General features: G+C 53.3%; 2 protein-coding genes across 23 annotated transcripts in view; both read right to left on the bottom strand.

Moving 5' to 3' along the window:
• The window catches only part of PYROXD2 (pyridine nucleotide-disulphide oxidoreductase domain 2), a 32,517-nt gene extending 23,669 nt beyond the window's left edge, over positions 1–8,848 (bottom strand). For 12 of the 15 annotated variants that reach the window (XR_002730457.2, XR_002730459.2, XR_002730458.2 and 9 more), the window contains exons 1-4: positions 7,937–8,848; positions 3,827–3,930; positions 903–996; positions 632–705 (exon numbers count right to left, since the gene is read on the bottom strand). Coding sequence is in view for 12 of the 15 variants with exons in the window: in XM_023206375.2 (XP_023062143.1) it covers positions 632–705; positions 903–996; positions 3,827–3,930; positions 7,937–8,252 (588 nt within the window). In the remaining 3 variants the exon portion in view is untranslated. The remainder of the gene's footprint in view (positions 1–631; positions 706–902; positions 997–3,826; positions 3,931–7,936) is intronic. The other 3 variants (XM_023206379.2, XM_023206380.3, XM_023206383.2) reach the window with 2 other exon arrangements.
• Positions 8,849–9,141: 293 nt separating this feature from the next.
• HPS1 (HPS1 biogenesis of lysosomal organelles complex 3 subunit 1) overlaps positions 9,142–19,529 on the bottom strand; it is a 31,362-nt gene continuing 20,974 nt past the window's right edge. For all 8 annotated transcript variants that reach the window (XM_023206369.2, XM_023206372.2, XM_023206374.2 and 5 more), the window contains 9 exons: positions 19,131–19,298; positions 18,854–19,033; positions 17,570–17,631; positions 16,526–16,660; positions 16,376–16,441; positions 15,139–15,283; positions 12,864–12,977; positions 11,093–11,175; positions 9,142–10,641 (listed from right to left, as the gene is read on the bottom strand). In XM_023206369.2, the coding sequence (XP_023062137.2) occupies positions 10,479–10,641; positions 11,093–11,175; positions 12,864–12,977; positions 15,139–15,283; positions 16,376–16,441; positions 16,526–16,660; positions 17,570–17,631; positions 18,854–19,033; positions 19,131–19,298 (1,116 nt within the window). In that variant the 3' untranslated portion in view covers positions 9,142–10,478. The remainder of the gene's footprint in view (positions 10,642–11,092; positions 11,176–12,863; positions 12,978–15,138; positions 15,284–16,375; positions 16,442–16,525; positions 16,661–17,569; positions 17,632–18,853; positions 19,034–19,130; positions 19,299–19,529) is intronic.

Here is a 19,529-nt window from a genome sequence, read left to right as displayed (position 1 = left end):
GGCACTAAGAACCCTTTTCTCTGAGTGGTGAGTGACAGTGGTACCAAGCAGATAGAAGCCAATCAGCCTCAGGAATGTGGTGACGCAGTTTATAAGACAGTGGGGGTGAAGGAAGGTGAAAGGGTTGGCGGCAGGGTTGGGCAAGGTTGCGGATAAAGGTCGGTGGACTGAGAGGCAAACAGCACCAGATGAGACTCCCAGGAAGCTTCCAAACAGCCCGGGAGCCAGAAAAGTCCCCAGGCCCCACTTCCTGCTCCAGTGCCAAGAGAGGGAATCAGCTCTCAAGTTCAATGAGGGCAGAAATGGGGCTCGTGTCCCAAGGCAGCTGTAAGCTCAGGTGCCCAAGGCTTCAGATAGGTGTCCCACAGGGCCTGATGGTGACAAAGCTCATTCTTCAAAAGAAGTCTGATTCTTGGATGAAATTTCCCACTTTTCAAGACACTATATGAACAAGAAAAAACCCATCCATGGGAACGCAGCAGGGAGATCCCGTGGGATACACAAGACTTGGGTAGAAGAGGGAGCCCTCAGGGGCGGGCATCACCTCGGGCGTGGAACAGGGAGGCTCTGCCCAGGTTGGGAAGATGGAACTGCCTCCTCCCTCCCTGCAATCAGGCCGGGGAGGCCCTACCTTCAGCTCCAGATCAGTGTAAATCTGCGGCCTCAGCAGGCTGAGCAGGTAGGACGCGCGGGAGAACTTAAACCCTGAAACCGAATCCAATGAAGACGGTCACCAGGGGTCAGCAGGGATGAGGACCCTCACCGGGGGTCAGCGGGGATGAGGACCGTCACCGGGGGTCAGCGGGGATGAGGACCGTCACCGGGGGTCAGCGGGGATGAAGAGGATGAAGACTGTCCCTGGGTCACTGCCCTCCACTCCCCCATGCCACATCAGAGCTCACCTGGGACAATCTCCTCAGTGACAGCTGCACCCCCGATCACATGGCGCCTCTCGAAGACCGCAGTGTTCACCCCCAGTCTCTGCAGGTATGCTGCCTGGGAAGTGGGGCAGCACACAGGGCCCTCCCTTTATCCCTCTGAAATGTCAGGGCTCCCTCGGGCTGACCCTCGGACTAAGGTCCTTACTATAGGCCAGCACGCCCCACACCCCATGGCCTCCCCACCCTGCTCTGCTGTTCCCACCTCTGGGAACGCCCTTGCCTGTGCTTCCCCTTCCACTCTTGCCTCTCCTAGATGTCCTGTAAGATCCGACAGGCCTGCTCCCACCCCACTTCCCAGCTGAAGGCGGTCTTCCCGCCTTAGAGGCCTGGTGCCTCAGGGTCTCACGCTGCTTCCTGCCACCCTGCCCTGGGATGTTCCTCTCCTTCAGGCAGGGAACAAGCCTCATTCCTCCTACAAATGCAGCACAGTGAGGTGAAACTTCTGAATGCTGACTCTTCCGCCCAGGTTCGGCCCCTCGTTCTCTCTCTGCTGCTGCAGCCTCAGTACCTGATCCGCCTGGCCTGTTTGTTCACCTGCAAAAATGGGGCTGATGAAAATAGTCCTGGCTTTACCCACTTCATAAGGCTGCTGTGAAGATGAACTGAGCTGGTCCCTAGACAGGGTTTTAAGTGGTCCCTGGCACAGAGAATGTGCTCAGTAAATGAAGCTGTTCATAGCAGAGCTTTATTTTGGGAGAACAAATGATGCAAGGATTTCTATTAAATTTTTTCTAGCACTTAGTGGAAAAATCAATAAATATCTGTTGAACCAAACTGGTCATGAATCTACCGATCTAAAATGCTGGCCCTGTGACCACAGGAATGGTGCCATGCAAAAGTCAGACTTTTCAAAAAGCTTACTTGGCAACTATTATGTGCAAGAAACAGTGAGTATATTGTCTTACTTAATTTTTCCTACCAGCCACGAGGCAGGTACTATGATTCTCCCATTTTACAGATGAGAAAACTGAGGCTCAATAAGGTTAACAGCTTGCCTCAGGCTCACAGAGCTGAAGAGCAGAGGTCTTGGGAATTGAAATGAGACAGTGTGAAACCAGCGTCTATCCTCCTAACATATCCTACTGAGAAAGAAACAGCAGCCGTCACTCAGTGGCTGAGGCCTGGCACGCAAGGTAAGCTGCATCTCCTATTACACAGGAACAATCTCACAGATGGAAAACCCCAAACAAGGTTTCTATAAGACTATGATAAAATGAGGCAAGCACAAACAAAAGCAATGTCTCAGTGCCATTGAGAAAATACCCAACACCCCTCTTGGCTGAAATGAGTGACTGCTACTTCTTTATCAATTACTGCTCTCCGCACACATCTCTCTCCTCCCTACAGATCAGATTTCTTGAGCTGCCCAGTTGTAGGGCTGTCCCTCCTTCCTGAGAGTATCTAATCTATAGCAATCCCTATTTACTTAGGCCTTCCCTCGAATCAACCAAAGCTCAAATCCTGTGCTAGGTTCTAACACCTTCCTACTGAGGCAACCCGAGGTTCCCCTGATGTGAGTCCCCTCGCTGCAAAGAGCAAGAAACCCAACTAGACTAACTACAAGTGTGTTCCTGGTGGGCTTTGGGTGAAGGGGATGGATGCCAGCCTTCCTTGGCCTGGAAACTTCCAATAATAACAGCCACCACTTGCATGTGACAGGTCCTAGCAGCAAATGATCCATTACCTTCACAGCAGCTCTGTGAGGGCAGGTGCCATTGTTTCATTTTACAGTGACTCGGAGAGGCTGACTCACCTTAACCTTCACAAAGTGGCAGAGCTCGGAGATGAATCTTTGTTTATATTAATATAAAATCAGGCCTATATTAATATAAAATTAGGCCGGGCGTGGTGGTTCATGCCTATAATCTCAGCAGTTTCAGAGGCTGAGGTGGGCGGGCCATCTGAGGTCAGGAGTTCGAGATCAGCCTGGCCAACATGGTGAAACCCCATCTCTACTAAAAATACAAAAATTAGCCGGGTTTAGTGGTGGGCGCCTGAAATCCCAGCTACTCAGGAGGCTGAGGCAGGAGAATTGCTTGAACCCGGGAGGTGGAGGTTGCAGTGAGCCAAGATCGTGCCATTGCACTCCAGCCTGGGCGACAAAGCAAAACTCCATCTCAAAAAAAATTAAAATAAAATAAAATAAATGTTTTAAATTACTGATCCATTGAGTTACAAAATGCCCCACATAAAATGTTCAGGTAAAACTTAGACATCAGGCAAAGTATTAAGGTTTAACATCAGTCCATTAGCACATCCACAGTTCCCCCCATGTTGATATTCTAGAGCTGCCGCTGCTTCAAGAAGATGTTCCATGTTTGTTTTGTGGCCTTGAATATGTTCTGTGGCCTCTTGGAGGTATCTAGACTCAGGTTACAGAAGCATAGGCTAAGGATAGCTCTGGGCCACCCAGCTCAGCTTGGGATCTTGAAGTCAGTTGTGCTGGGGACGGGGCACTGGCCCTTCTGCTAGGCTGAGCTCAATGTATCCAGGGCACACTTTGGCCAAATAGCGGCTACGTACCCCAAAGTGGTACGTGGCCTGGACCTGGCTGGGAGCACAGGCCTCTAGACACAAGGGCTGCCTATGATCTGGAGTCAAGGGCCCCCACCCTGCCCTGGCTGCCCAATCCCCTGCTTCCCACCTGTTCCCATGCTGTTGGTTACATGCTTCCTTGCCTTGTCAGCTTGTTTCTGGAAGCTCCCTGACTCCCTCACAGGCCATGGGGAAACCACCTTTCCCCATTAGGGTAAGGGGAGGAAAGCAGCCTGTGATGTCCTCAGCTGGCTGCAGATGTGCATTCGACCCAGCCCCCGGTCAGCACGGGAGAGCAGAGAGTGTCGACTAGGCTGCCTTTTCCTTCTCTCTCGAGGCCCTTATCCCACCTGCTTCTTCACACTCCTTCCCAGGCTGCTGAGAGCCACACGCCCAGGGGCCAGTGAAGTGGGATCAATTGGGGAGGTACTCACAGCCACCAGTCCGTTGTGTCCTGCAACAAGACAGGGGAGAGGGAAGGAAAGCATCACTGGTCAGCAGGCGGGCAGACGGACAGTCCTTGAGGAAAGTGCTCACCGCTCCCTGTCCCCATGCCATGAAGATCCTTGGTGACCCTCCCCTCCCCTTCCCGCACTCAGATGTTGGAACAGCAGCTAGCTCAACTCCATGAAACACCAGATCTTCAAGGAGTCAGAAAACTCTGGTTCTTGCCCTGGCTGGAAAAGTCCTGCTCCCCTGGCTTGGTCAGGGGCTCTGCTGGAGCGAGGGGCTCATGAGAGCATTGCCAGGGCTTCCATTGCTTGGGAGGTGCAGGTGATGGTATCTGAGGGAGCAGCACGGTTGATTTGGCAAGCAGGAGAAGCAATGGGTGGCTGAATGCTGGTGCGCCAACGTCCCATCTCACATGGCAGCATCAGCATCCAGGGGAGTGCTGGTCATGAGGGTAGCTGCTGTCAAGCGTGGCTTGTTTTGCCCACATGTGGTTCACAATTGGCACAATGGTGCTCTAGGAGGCTTCATTCACATGGGTTTGTTTTTGCCAATCCCCAGTGTTCCAAAAATAAAATGTGAACAGTTCAACATGAAGCAAGCATGTACAGCTTCAACATGTGCTGGAGTGACTGGCTGTGCTTCAGGGTGCCTTGGCATCTCATGTTCCACACCAAGCCCCTGGGCAACAAGTGCCTCTCCAGCTCTGATAAGCTCAGAATCACCTGTGAGGCTGTGTAAATGTCGACTCCCAGAACCCCCTCCCAAGAGTCTATTCAGCAGGTGTTTCACAGAACCAAGAGTTTCATGAGCTAAAATGAACTCTGACCACATGAGAAGCACGTGAGAAGCTAGTTGGTTATAGTTCATCTTAAAAAGTGCTGCTTGACATACTCTTTATTTGTATGGGTTTTTGAAAATGTCCATAAGAAAGTTTAAACAATCTGCCAGTTGGGACTCATGAGCAGATGGAACCTGTCTCAAAGACATGCAACAAACTAAAGGCAGACAGTCCTGGGCTCAGCCTAGCCTCTGCTGTTTGCCAGGGCGTGCCCTCAGAGAGTTGTCAGCTGCCCTGAGCCTTGAGCTTCTTCACGTGGGGAACAGAGGGTGCCAGGAACCCTGCAATGCGGCAAGGATGAGATAAATGGGAGCTATTTGTCTTTTAATTGGTGCTGATGGTCAGTCTTGGAAAACTCAGTTTTCCAGGCAACTGGGTCCAGTTCAATCACGGCAGACCTCAAATGAGTAAGGTAAAGGATCCAAAGCACAAGACCCCCTCCCAGTGGCCACCCCCAGGTCCTGGCTGAGCCCTCCTTGGCTTCTGGTGATACCTCTGTTTCCTTGAAGAGGACTTCAGCTACAGGCTCTGCTAATCCCCAGACCTGCCTCAGGGGCCCCACAGCAGGCGCCTGGGCCCTTGAGAAGCTGCTCTGGGCGTGGGCTCTGCAGCTGCCTGCATCAGGCAGGGTTGGTTGGGTGGATGTGCTGACCTCTGGGAGTCACCTCCCGCCCTCAGAATGCTCATCACCAGGTACGGGGCCAGGAATCTCCATTTTAACAAGCTCCTCAGTCACTCTCAGGCACATTTAGTCAAATGACTAAATCAGAGTCATCTTCAAGGTGGCGGCCAGGTGCCAGTGTGCCTTCAGGGACTCAGAGGTAACCCTTGTCTCAGAATATGCCACTCTGTTCCTCACTCAGGCCCAAGATGCCTTTAAACCAGGCTTTATGGTATGTTTAACAACTAAAGAAATCATATCAAGGAAAAGCTCACACACTGAGACTCACTCGCACTTGTAGGCAAGTCACCAAGGCAGCCGGTGACCTAGAGTCAACCTTCCCCATTAGGAGACAGCAGGGTGAGCTGTGGCAGAGCACGGAGGAAGGCAGGGGGCTTCTCTGAGGCTAAGCGAGGTGCTGGAGATGTCTCCCACCAGCCCAGGGAGTTTGTGAGCCGGATGTCAAATAGCCATTGTCATAAACTAAATTATATAAGCTTACAATTAAATAAATTATATTAAAAACAAAGGTAATAAATACTCAAAACACACTACCTCCTATTTGTTTTACTACATTTGTCTGTTCCCCAAGCCTTTGCCGTCATGGGCCTCTGGGTACGTATCTGCATGGTGGACATGCTATACAATGATGTACCACTGGGTATCACTCCCAAATCATATTCAGCAACCTCATCTTGGTGACAAAAAAGGCCATGGTGGGAGTATTTCCACCACCGTGATCAGCAAATATTACACAGCAGGGCTGAATTTATTGTTCTGTGGTCAGGCTTAAGAAAGCAATGGGAAAATGCTAATAATGCAAATTAAACCTAACAGCATTAGCTGTTACAGTGTGAATAGCATAAAAATTGAAGGAAATTCTAGTATTAAAAAAATTATCTTATTTGAGTAACAACATTCCTGTCATTTAAAGAAGGACACCGGGAGCGGTGGCTCACGCCTGCAATCCCAGCACTTTGGGAGGCTGAGGCGGGTGGATCACAAGGTCAGGAGTTCGAGACCAGCCTGGCCAACATGGTGAAACCCGGACTCCACTGAAAATACAAAAATTAGCTGGGCGTGGTGGTGGGTGCCTGTATTCCCAGCTACTCAGGAGGCTGAGGCAGGAGAATCACTTGAACCCAGGAGGCAGAGGTTGCAGTCAGCTGAGATTGTGTCACTGCACTCCAGCCTGGGTGACAGAGCGAGACTGTCTCAAAAAAAATTAATTAATTAAATAAAAATAAATTTAAAAAATAAGGAGTAAGGCTGGGATATAAATCTTTGCTGTTTCATGATCGTCCTACTCTTTACAGAAAATATGGAGCACCATTCTCTTCGGAGCTACCCTCATTTGTCAGTTGCAACTATAGGTTGGCTACTGAGTTTGGCAAAAATCAAAGAAAGCCTTTGGTAAGAATCACTTGGCTAGACTGCATTTACATTGAGAGTATTGTATTTTTATTTGTAAAATTGTGTGCAGTGTATCTTTTATTTCAATATTTAAAATAAGCATGTGTGTGTCTATATATGTATGTATACATATATACGTGTGTGTATATACATGTGTGTGTATATATGTATGTGTATACACACACACACACACACACACATCACACATTTTTCCCTGGAGAGGTGACTGTTGAGTATCTACCAGCTCGCAACTGCTCTAGTACATAGGAAAATGAAGACATGCCTTCAAAGCTGCATAATGAGTGCCGTCTGCTTTCGGTCCCTGTCATTATCTCTGTAAGACCTAGCTGGCAATCATGCATTTGGGGCCCTCTGCAAGTGTGAATGGAAGGCACTAAGGAAGAACCACCTGGTCCTGGGCCTGCCTTTTCCCCTGGCACCCAGTAGACTTTGATACTCTTGAGCCCAGGGGTTGGCAAAGCATGGCAGGATCACTGCAGATTCACAAATGTCCCAGAGCTGCAAGGCAATGGGGGCCATTGCCCTCTGCAGACACGCAGTAGGAACTCCGGGACTCAGTTCTGTTTTATCCTAACTGGCCTTTGTGAAATGACTGCAGTTTCTTGTGAGGATGGGTGGCCTCAGTGGCAGGGTAGTGGTGACCAGAACTCACGGCACTGTGGGGGAGGTGGGGGGTGGGTGCTGGATTTCACTTGTCTGTTGACCCAGAGCTAGTTCCAACCCTTACAAACCACAGGCTGAGAATGTGGTGGAAACCAGGTCATTTTGCAGGAGAGATAGAGGGAAACCCCTGAGCTCACCTAGTCTTCCTTTGTCATTCTCCATGGAAGATCCAAGCCCAAAGGCAAGCATTTGCCCCAGGCCACATAGCAGAGCCAGCACCGGAATCCCAGGTGCCCGCCTGCCAGATGGAAGGGCTTTCCGTTGCAGCCCCTGCTAGTGTATAAACTTCTGACGGGTTATGCCCGAGGAGAGAGGAGTGGGGCTTGGCAAAGCCTCCCCCTCCCCACCAAGCTCTGAGCAGGGCTGCCTTCCCGCCCCTCAGCTCTGGCCCAGCCTGCTTTACCACTTTACCTGCTCCTATCACCACCGCATCATACTCAGGCTTCAGACCTCCCCCGGCTTCTGTGTGAGCTCGTCTCCAAGCTGGGAAGGGAGAGGCAGCCACAGCCCTGCAGAGACCTCGGCCACTTGCAGGCATTTCTGCCCCAGGCTGGGCCTTGCTAGGCAGGGAGTTAGCTAGAGATTTGCTTTTGTGCTGCCCTAGGCAGGGGGTGGAGCAGGGAGGAAGCAGGAAGAGGAGGAGCTGCAGTCCCCCTCCAGCCCTCCTCCACCGTGCATTCTTGGCCACAGGCCAGCCTCCTGCTGCTGTGCAGCTGTGCTGGGCCATCCGGAGGGGTTGCCTATTAACCAGGCGGTGTCACCTCCAGGATGCAGGGGAATAATGACAAAACTGATAATCCACTGGGGTTCCCATGTCAGGCTGGTACTGTGCTGAACTCTGTAGGCAAAACTCCCCATTTTACAGATGAGGGCACTGAGGCTGCGGGGTTAGGGAGTGGTGGAGGCAGAGAGGAGCTCCAAAGGGCCCTCTCCTCCCATGTGCGGCTCCCTTCTCAGTCAGAACTGAAATGCCTGGGATGGCAAGTGCTCGTGTCAGACTCGGCTCTGACTCCATGCTGAGTCTGCCAGTGCAGAGTGGTGATGCCTCTACACCCGCAGGAGGCGCCCAGGGCAGCCATCTAGTGTCACCACGACCAGGGCCTTCAGACACCGCAAAGGCAGCTGTGTTTGTCGCTGAGAAGCACTGGAGTCCTCTCCTAAATGCTCAAACACACCCCTCAATGAGGGCTTAGGGGCAAGTTCACTGTCTGTAATTCTCTGGGTTTTCTTCTTTTGAAGGCCTGGCCAGTTCTCTTCTTTTGGCACTTTGCCCATTTTCCAAGAATCCCCAAGGATTAGAGGTCACATCTGTAAATACCTCCAGCTAAAGTTCCTTCTGACCCTCCCTTAGGCCTGCCTTGAATGAGGAGCCCCTTTGTTCTCTGCCCATTACTTAGCAGTGTTCCCTAGGAGGAGAAAGCCCCCCGGAGCGGAGCGGAGAGTTCCTGCGCTGCTCTGACGTGGCAGTGTGAAGGAAACCTGCTATTGGTAACGAATCTCAGAACTGGGAGAGTATGTGGAGATGATCCTAAGAGGGGGTTCCGAGGACCCCTCCACACACCATGGACAGTTACCCCGCATGTGAGCATCTCTGCTAAGATCTGATTCAGGATGTCCACCCCTGTGTTATTTATTATATAGAAAGATCAAGGGGACTGGTTAAACTAGACATATCACATCTAGCCACTGCTAAAAACTAAAGGGAAATAGTAGGTGACAAAAGCAGGTGTCCTGAACACTGGTGGGCTCAGAGGATTGGAGTTTTTTCCTTTATGCTTTTCTGTATTTTCCACAATCCATGCTTTTCATTGCCATTTCATCAGATGATGATAAGGAGGAACACAGATCCAGTCACCTGAGGGGACACTGCCTCACTGCCTCCTTCTCCGGGTTTAGACCAACGTGTGGGTTCGAGCTCCCCCAACGCCTCCCCAAAGCTGTCCCCTGCAAGGGAGAGACCAGTCTGTGCGAATTTTGGCTCAAGACTGAAGACACAGAAGGCGCGGCTCCCGCATGCACAGCACAGGGCCATCTGTTCCTGTGCTGCGGTAGACGCTGATTTCTGCCACGCCGCCCTCTCTGGCCCAGCACCAGCCTCCTGGCCTCAGAGGAGCAGATGCTCCCAGTTCCAGGGCTCTCAGGATCTCTTGTCCTTGGGTCCATTCTGGGACAGGAACTTCTCGGTTGGAAGAGAGGGGCTGTACTCCTTGGGTGGTGGTTCTTAATCCAGGGCGCACCACGGAAGCTTTGAAAGACATCAAAGCCTGGGCTCCAAGGCCGCCAAGCGAATCCGTATCTCTGGGCCAGGGCCAGGGGCTTGAGAACCCTAGCCCCAGGGCAGACGCCAGCTGAGCGTGAAGGGGCTGGGACTTAGCAAGGGCTTATCTGCACAACAGAAGGGTCTAGAAGCACAAGCGTGTTGAGCTTCAGTGATAACAATGACCAATATTTATTGAGCACCTACCGCATCGGGTAATCCTCACACCACCCTAGGACGGAGGTGCCATCGCTTTAAATGTAGGGAATAGAAGAAACTTTCCAGGAGATGCAGAGAGGAAGTGGCAGGGCTGGAATTCAAACCCAGGCAAAGGAGCATCTTTTACCTGGGGTAGGAGAGAGCTTGCCGGGTGGGCTTCCTCCACTCAGGGAACAGCAGAGATGGGGCTTCCTCCCCATCTCCCAGGATAAAGGCAGAGGCAGCTCTAGAAGAGGAGCTGCTGCCACTTTTGTTTTACAAAGACAAACTGGGCCCCTGGGAGGAGAGAAGGATCTGGGGCCTTGCACAGTACCCCACATGGAGGGTGGTCTAGGTGGGGTTTTAGAAACCCTGGGGCCACCCTGGGCACTCTGCCCCATCCTCAGGATGGCCACTGCAGGCTCTTGCCATGGGGAACAGTGGCAAGCAAGAGCAGCTGGAGGACGGGGTGCAAAGGCAGACTGCAGCCACCTTGGCCTAGAGCAGGGGGATACGGGAGGCCTCCCAGAGGCGCCGGGCCAGCTGGCCGGCCTGCTGCACCAGCAGGTCAGTGGGGATGACAGACAGGTGCAGGGCCAGCAGCTCGTAGCACCTGACAGCCTCGGCCGGGCGGTTCTTGCTGTAGTAGCGCAGGAGCTTCCTGGGGAGGAAAGGGAGGACGGGATTCAGGAGCGAGGCTGTTGCCCTCCTCCAGTGCCAGAGGCCTCTCTGGGCCCTTGCGAGCAAATGCCCATGTCCTCGGTCATCTCACTAGGCCCCTGCACGTGGGCCTTGACACTTGCTCCTGTTCTTCACTAACAGTGCCATCCTGGCTACGAGGCAGCAGTGGGGATGTTCTGGGCCGGGCGCAGACGTTTCCTGTGCTGCCAAGACCATGCCAGCAGGAAGGTGGTAGGAACACAGAAGTGCCCTCCACACCCATCCTCCCTCACTGCACACAGGCCCAGCTGGGAAGGTGTTCCCAGCGTGGATTTCTGGGTCCGGGGTAGGGCACTGCTGAAGCAGAAGCCGCTCCCGGCAGAGGCGAGTACTTATCACCCACACGGGGGCGTCCGTCCCCAGGTCCCCAGCGGCTCCCGACGCGCCATCACCTGTAGTAGTCTCCTCCCAGCATGCCAATAGGCACCAAGTCATCGGAGAGGACGGGCACCTCGATCATCTGGAGTTTGTACCCCTGAGGAGGGAGGACAGGGAGGCAGTGGGTGTCGGGGGAGCACACGGGCCTGAGTCAGACGCACCGGGCTTGCAGCCTGGCTTGGCTCTGCCTTGTGTGCTGGGTGCTTGGGAAAATGCCCGGACCTTGGTTTTTCATCTTTGAAGTCAGAATAACAACAGTCCCCTTATGAACATTAGAGACAAAGTATACAAAGTTCCAAGGGCTGGCAGGGTAGCTCTCATTCCCATCAATACCTGGACCTGCACAGGCCACAAACACACGCTCAGGAGGGCAACCTGCAGGGCTGTCATACAGGATCTCGAAGAGCAGAGCATTCACAAAAGGCCTAAGCCTCTGCTTTGAAAGAACTGGGAATTCCCAGGGTGGGATAAGGTGGGAAGGGAATTAAGATCTGCTGGACGTGCCCTGTGTGCGAACATGGCGATTAGCTGATGCTTATGTGGGCCACTGTGGCCTGCCATGCAGGGGGAGTGGACTCTGCAGCGTGCAGGGCTGCCCCTGTGGCACCAGCTGGGGTGCGTGGCTGACATTCAAACCTGGCCTCTCCAGCTCACAGCTCTGCCTCACTGTATCACCCCACGGGGCCACCCAAGCACACAAACTCCTGTCCTTCCCTAGAAGTGAAGGTAAAGGTCACAGGAATTTTCTAGCACTTCTGTTGCACACAAGTCCTGGGCACTTCCAGTGGCACAGAGGAAAGCTGGGAGCCTGCAGGCTGGGGGAGCAGAGCTTGGGCTCCGGCTTCCTCACTTAACAACCTCGGTGGCCCTGGCCATGGCATCTGAGCTCCAGATCATCGTGTCTCCATCCATACAATGGGGTCAGGGATCCCTGCCCTAGCCACTGCACAAGACTGTGAGGGATGACTGAGAGAACAGCGGCGGAGGGCCCCAGGAACCACCCTGCCCTATGGAAAGGGATGGCTGTCACCCTCAGTGAACAAAGAGGGTGCAGGGTGGGTGCAGGGGAAGGCACAGTAGTTCAGGGACCCAGAGACCAAGGGCTGCGAGGGAGGAGGAACGCTCCTGAGAGCTGGAACAACCATTCATGGTGACAAACGAGATGCAAATAAAAGAGAAACAGGAGGAAAGCAAAGAAAGGGAAGAGACAGAGAGGAGGGAGACAGGAGGAGAGGGGCAGGTGGCCACACACAGTAAGTTCCCCTCACCGGAGCCTACTCTGCAGTAACAGTGAGGCCCAGAGGAAGCAGTGTACGGCCAGGAGGCCAGGGCCCCGAGCCACACCACCAGCGTCTCCTTGGGTGGCCTGGCTCACTGCTTCAAGCAGGGCCTATGCTCTTGAGTTCAGGGGCCTATGCCACAGGGATGACCGTGTGCCATGCTTGGCATGTGATGCTGGCGACATGGAAGCACTAGTGACAAAGTGTATGATCTGAGTCGCGTTTCCCACAGTGGGGCGTGTGCCTATCTGCTCACATGTGTGCCTGCATGCCACATGGACAATGGCAAGAGTCTGCCAGACAGCTGGGCAGAGAGGTCACAAAGCAGTTAAATGCCCACGTGAAAATGTGACCTCTGAGCTCTGGGTCCCAATCTGCTGGGCTTACCAGCAACAAGAAGAGAAGGTGAGACAGACAGACAACAATTCAGAAGAAACGAATCCAAGAGTTACAGGGCAGGAAGTGTGTGTGGACTGTCCTGGCCCAGGGACTCGGCCTCACCTACCATGTCATTCTCGAACCACAGGAAGTAGGAGCAGTAGAAATCCCCCTCCTGGAACAGCAGTGTGGTGTAGCCCTTCTGCAGGTACCTGCGCGCCAGCTGGATCAGAGACCAGACCTGGGGAAAAGAGGAGAGTGAGCACCACCACTCTCTCAGCGTTGGTCTGCCCGGGCAGCTCTCACCTCCGAAGGAAGGAAAGTGCGCAGACGAGAAACTCCGTGAGTGCCAGGGGCCTCTCCTAGTACCTGGGCACTGCCTTGGCCCAGAGCAGAAGGCTCAACAATAAATCATTATTGGATGGATGGACTACCCTCCAGTTACTGTGGGGGCAAAATATATGTAAAAAAGCTTTGTGTAACTTTACTATACACATAAGCCATACATCAGTGAACTGGGCTGGTGTGGTGGCTTATGCCTATAATCCTAGCACTTTGGAGGCTGAGGTAGGTGGACTGCTTGAGCTCAGGAGTTCAAGACCATCCTAGGTAACATAGCAAAACCTCCTCTCTACAAAAACACAAAACAATTAGCCAGGTGTGGTAGCATACACCTGTAGTCCCAGCCACTTGGGGGGCTGAGGCGAGAGGATCGCTTGAGCCCAGGAGACTGAGGCTGCAGTGAGCTGTGTTTGTGCCACTGCACTCTAGCCTGGGTGACAAAGTGAGCCCCTGTCTCAAACAATAATAATATTAAAATAAATAAATTAGTGAAATGATCATTCAGGCCAGAAAACAGCCAGGGACATCATTAATTAACACAGGAGAACAAGGTGTGGTCTCCTGAATCCATCCTAGTGCCCTTCAGGCTGGGAACTGATGATGGGCCAGGTGAGTGACCCTGTAGGATGTCCTGAGCCAGGGGTGAAGTCCAAATCAGAGCTCACCAAGGGGTCAGATGGAAACACAGGGCCTGAGAAACCACATGCCTTAGCTCCCCTGGGAATGTCCTCCTGCCTGACGCAGGGACCGTCACCAGTGCTGCCAGTGAAGTGCCCCAGGGAAGGCAGTAGGGACAGTGGGCTCTCTCCCACCTCTCAGGGCTGGGAAGAGACTCGAGGAGCCCGTTCCTCTACCCTTAGCGGGAGGGACAGGCGATCTGCTCCAAACTGCATCACTGTGCAATTATTAATTAAATCTGCCATGGATTGATTATACTTTTCAGGAAAGTAATTTGACAACATCCATTAATAACCTTAAAAACATTCCTCCCATCTGACTTAGTAATTCCATTTCTAGGAATCCATATTGGGGACATAATCAGAGATGGGGACACAGATGTATGTAAGGTGTATACTGCAGAATTATTTATAACAGCAAAAGCCTAGAAATAATCTGTATGTCTAAACATCAGGGAAATGGTTCAATAAATTATGTTACATTCACATGATGGACTATTATGGAGCTGCTAAAAATCATGTCTATAAAGAATTAATGGCATGAGGAAATGCATCTGATATAATGTGAAGTGAAAACATGGTGACAAAGTTGCACATACAGAGTGATCTCAACTACAACAAACTGCACAGAAAACCAAAAAGAAAAACGTACCAAGATAACCCTGACTGTCTCCAGAATGAGGGGCAAGGATGAAGATGGTGATGACGATGCTGCCAGTAAGTACTGAATGAACTGTATCTGCATTTTGTACCACGTGCTATGCTAAATACTTGACACGTATCCTCTCATGTAATCTTCATAACTCTGTGACATAAATAGCACTATTTTTTCCTTCTACGGATGAGGAAACTGACACTTGGCTAAGTACTGCCCAAAACCACGTAACTGGTGGGAGATGGGTCTGGGCTTCCAACACATGCCTCTGCCACCCAACTTCCCATCTTCCCATCTTGTTTTAAACATTAGAATACACTTCACTTGCCCCCCACCACCCCCCCCCAAAAAAAGAAAGAACACATACACACACACGTACAGTTTTTTTGGACAGTGGCAGGAGTCCTCCCCCTACCAAAAATACAACTTTGCCATGAAAACCAGTCAGTTAAATAAGGAGAATAAGATAATTTCCAGGGAATGCTTCCCTAACAGAAATCACCTTGTTTTAAGTTCTGATGCCCAACTGATGTACCTTGCCATTCTCTCCATTCTAGCTCATTCAACAAACACTTGTCGAGCATTTATTTATGCCGGCACTGGCCATTGCCTCTTCCGGCCTGCTGCCCAGCGCACTCTGCTAGCCCCAGGTATGTGGATCACACCAGCAGGGATTGCCCAGTATTGGCTAAGGCCCACCCATCCCCACCCTGGGCCCGAATGGTTACCTTGGTTTTGACAAAGGCAGCCAGCGGCCCCTTGCCCAACTCCGACGAGGTCTTTTCACTGCAGTTGAGGGAAGGCGCCACCATCTGCCCGGTGGTGCGGTCCACGTAGATGAAATGCACCAAGCCTGGGAAGTCTTCTAGGTAGGTGAAGGTCTGAGTTAAGGTGCTTACCAAGCCAGGAGCTAGGGACGACCTGCCTCTGTCCTCGCCCTGGACTTCTAGCTGTGCCTAGTCATGGTGGCAGGAGGGCCAGGACTGCTTCTCTCCAGCAGCTTCCATTTCAGCCAAGCCCCCGGTATCCTTGCTTCCTCAGATCCCCACTACCTCCCAGCTCCCCAGGCCTTGAAAAGCTGTAAGATCCTCAACGCTTGCACAGTTGCCATGGGCAGTTCTGGCCCTACAGGAACATGGTTTGCTCAGTTCATCGTTTTCATGAGGGATGAATTTAAGTCAGACACACGTGAGGCTGGAATGTGAGCACAGCCACTTGGTTCACGAGTGAGCCTAGCTGACCGCCCAACCTATGCACCTCACTGTGACCTTGCTAAACCCTTACACTTCATCATGAGCGTTTGGAAGGCTCCCATTTGGGAGGGGAAGAGATATCCATGGAAGGGCAGCAGCTGGTGGCTAAAGAGGCCCTCTGGCATCCTTTCACCTGCCCACTGAGGACCTGCCTCAGGAGACTGAGGGCTGGACACTTCAGAGATGATGTGGGAAAAGCTGTTTTACATCAAGTTCCATGGAAAATCAGTATTCAATGAAATTAGTGTTCCATAATAAAAGGGTCAAATTGTCTTAGGAAGGGTTTTTGAAACAGGGATAAACATTTACTGTAGGCCTTCTCGGAGCTTTTACATGCCACTGTCCGCTGATGATCTAAGGACGTGGCCCTTTCAGCCCAGCTAGACCACAGGAACCCACCCCGTCTCCACCCCTTGTGGGATATCTATTACCATTTTGCCAGCTGGCAACACTGACATAAAGAGTCTTTATGGCTTTTGTGAATTAACTTTGGGACAGGAGGAATTCCTGTAATTTCAGCTTGGAATGTTCCTATAGACAAGGCACACGGGTCACTGTGTCCTATTGTTTTCCTTCAGAGAGGTGGTGCGCGGCTGAGGGGTGGAAAATATATTCCCCTTCCCTGGGGCCCACAGTCCTTCTAGGGAGCAGGTGTGGAGGCAGAAGAGCCGAGAGGCTTGTTGGGCTGGCTGGGGCCCCGGCGTCGGGATATGACACCATGGTGATGTTCCTCCTGCTCTTCACCAGCAAGAAGTCCTTCCAGTCCATCAGCTTCTCCCTGCCGGGGGAAGCTCGGGCTGCATGGAGGAAGTACGGGCCCCAGACCCTGCCCTTGCCATCCAGGGGGCTGCACCGCACTTACCGCATGAGCCTCTGCACTTGGTCCTGCAGGTGCTGAGGCAGGTGTGGGCCTCCCCTGTTGGGGGCTGTGGTCAGGAAGTTCAGCCGGTAGATGGCACAGAGCTGCCGCTTCAGCTTCCCACATGCCTGGAGCAGCCTGGGCATGAGAGAGGAGAGCATCACAGCAGAAGGGACCTAGGGGGGCCCCTTGCCCCGTGTGGACCACCTCGTTCCTGCACCCAGGACAGAGAGACCTGGGGACGCCCTCGCCCCGTGTAGATCAACCCGCTCTTGTACCCAGGAGAGACAGACAGACAGACCTAGGAGAGCCCCTCGCCCCATGTGGACCTCCCTTTTCCTGCACCCAGGACAGACAGATCTAGGGGAGCCCCTCGCCCCTGTGTGGACCACCCCACTCCTGTACCCAGGACAGACACAGACCTAGAAAAACCCCTCGCCCCGTGTGGACCACCGCACTCCTACACCCAGGACAGACAGACCTGGAGAACCTCTTGCCCCTGTGTGGCCCACCCCATACCTGCAGGACAGACAGACAGACCTAGGGGAGCCCCTCACCCCATGTGGACCACCCCACCCCTGTACCCAGGACAGACCTAGGAGGACCCCTCTCTCCATGTGGACCAACTGACTCCTGCACCCAGGACGGACAGACAGACCTAGAGAGCCCCTCACTCCATGTGGACCTCCCTGTTCCTGCACCGAGGACAGACAGACCTAGGGGAGCCCCTTGCCCCGTGTGGACCACCCTACTCCCGCACCCAGGACAGACCGACCTGGGGAGCCCCTCATTCCTAGGTGGACCACCCTGCTCCTGCTCCTGGGACAGACAGATGGAAAGACCTAAGGGAGCAGCCACAGCTGATCAGGCAATAGGAAGGAGCTTCCCAGCTTCTCCACATGGTGTGCCACATATGTGGGAAGAAATCTCCTTTCTTGAAATTATTTTGATGATAAACGATGTGCAGTGGTGGAGGAGATGCGGTCTCCCAGGGAACAGTCTGCCTGGGCACATGACCCACCCCTTGTCCTGAGGCCCACCACTTACTCGGAGGAGGATCCAGGCTCACTTTTGGAGAAAGCCTTGGCCTTAAACTCCAGCCAGGTGCTCTGTAAGGAAGACAGGTGGCAGGTTTGCATCCCCACCATGTTTCCAGTGAGGTCCAGGCCAAAGTCCTTCCCAGATCAGGCTCTGAGAGGGCACAGGGCCCCCAGACAAATCTGCCCATCTGGCCAATGCAGGCTACCCTGGCAGGCCCCACCAGCCCCCTGCAGACTTCAGTGTGCCATGTTCCAGTCACTTAGCAGCGTTTATTTAAGGGCAGTTTCCAGGGGCTCACTGTCTGATGGGCGCAGGCACGTACAGTAGCACCCTCACAGTGACCAGGCCAGCCCCTCGGGGTCGGTGGGCACACATAGGGCAGGGGCTGGGGTGTGCAGAGGAGGTGCTGCTGCAGGAGCTGGGAGGGCATGGGGTGGGCATGGGGTAGCCATGCAGGGGGCGGCCTCACAGGATCTCTATAAAGCAGAAGAACTTGGTGTTCTAGTGAAAGGGCTCCTTAGGATGCCCTGAGGCACTGCGGGATGCGACACTGCCTCTGCCTCCGTGAAGAGGAACCTGGGTCTGGGGCATCAGCTGCTTGCTCTGCCTCCTCCAGCCAATCCTGCAGCCTTCAGACTGACAGGCACTCCAGCCACAATGGGTCCCAGCTCCTCAAACACCCAGGCACTGCCACTGCTTAAATCCAGTGTCAACCCCCACCCACCTCACTGCTGTCCAGGCCCTGATCTGGGCTTTGTCAGAGCACGGGGTGACGGCCTCTTTCTACTGCCTGCACATTCTCGCGTGTCTCCTGGTCTCAGCTCCCCACCTGGGCCCTAAGCTTGCTACGGGTAGGGTGGGGCCATGACTTGCACATCCCCGTGTTGCCCTGTGAGCCCGGGTGCCTGGCCCCGCTGCAGGAGGAAGCCCGCGACAGGCGGATCCCTGGCCTGCACTTGCTCACTGCATCCAGGCTCTGGCTCCACTGCTCATGAGCTGCATAATCTTGGCCAAGCTAAAACTTATCTAAGCCTTAGTTTCCACACCTAAAAAAGGGGAATTATAATTCATGTTCTGCCAAACACACATAAAAAGATTCTGAAAACCTAAAAAGCAGCTAAGTTTTCGTTATCATTTCATAATAGGGAAAACAAGGATCGTAGGCCTGGTGGAGGTGCAGCCTGGACAGGAACCCAGGCCTGCTGGCCCCTCAGCTGCGGTGGACCCGATGGACCCTGCTGCCAGCCCTGCCCCTTCCTCAGGTGGGGAGGACTGGAACTTGGGTCTCACCTGAATCTCCTGTGCCCCTCGATTCTTGACAAACTTGTCCATCCTCTGGCGCAGGTCTCCCACAAGGGGCTGGGAGCGCAGGGAGGCCCCGGCCTCCGGCCCTTCCTTTAGCTTCTTCTCCAGCATGGCGAAGCCATCCATCAGCTGGGACAGGACCAGGGCCAGGGGCGCGCTGGGGCTCTGAGGGAAAGGGCCGAGAGGAGAGTGAACAGGGCTGCCCCTGGGGAAGCCGTGCCGGCCCTAAGCGTCACCAGGGCAGGGTGAGGGGCTCTCCTACCCTGGTCAGGAGCACCAGGTTGATGCCCGGCCACAGGGGCAGGCAGTACATGGTGTGGGGCACTAGGGGGCAGTAGCTTTCCTTCACGTTGGCATCCAGGAAGATCCTTCTAGGGCTGGAAGGCGCAGGGCAGTGGGGAACCAGCGTTTGGAGGGTGTCCTCCGCTATCTACAGAGGAAGAAGAGTTGAAGTGAGAGGTGGGATCCCTAAGTCGGACCCACCCATTGCTGCCTTATCTGTGAACCATAAGAAATAAACATTTTTAGCTCTAAGAAACTCCGGTTTTTTAAATCCCTGCACTCTGCTGAACCTGTCCTCGCAGCTCCAGTTCCGCTGTTGCCCCTCTCAGCTGCTTCTGGATCTTTCTGCCCAGATTCCAGTCTGGATGACAAGCAGGGC

This window comes from Piliocolobus tephrosceles, chromosome 9, assembly GCF_002776525.5.
Source record: "Piliocolobus tephrosceles isolate RC106 chromosome 9, ASM277652v3, whole genome shotgun sequence".
NCBI lineage: Eukaryota > Metazoa > Chordata > Mammalia > Primates > Cercopithecidae > Piliocolobus > Piliocolobus tephrosceles.
The sequence above is the reverse complement of the archived record's forward strand: the minus strand, read 5'-3'. Positions and strand labels throughout refer to the sequence as shown.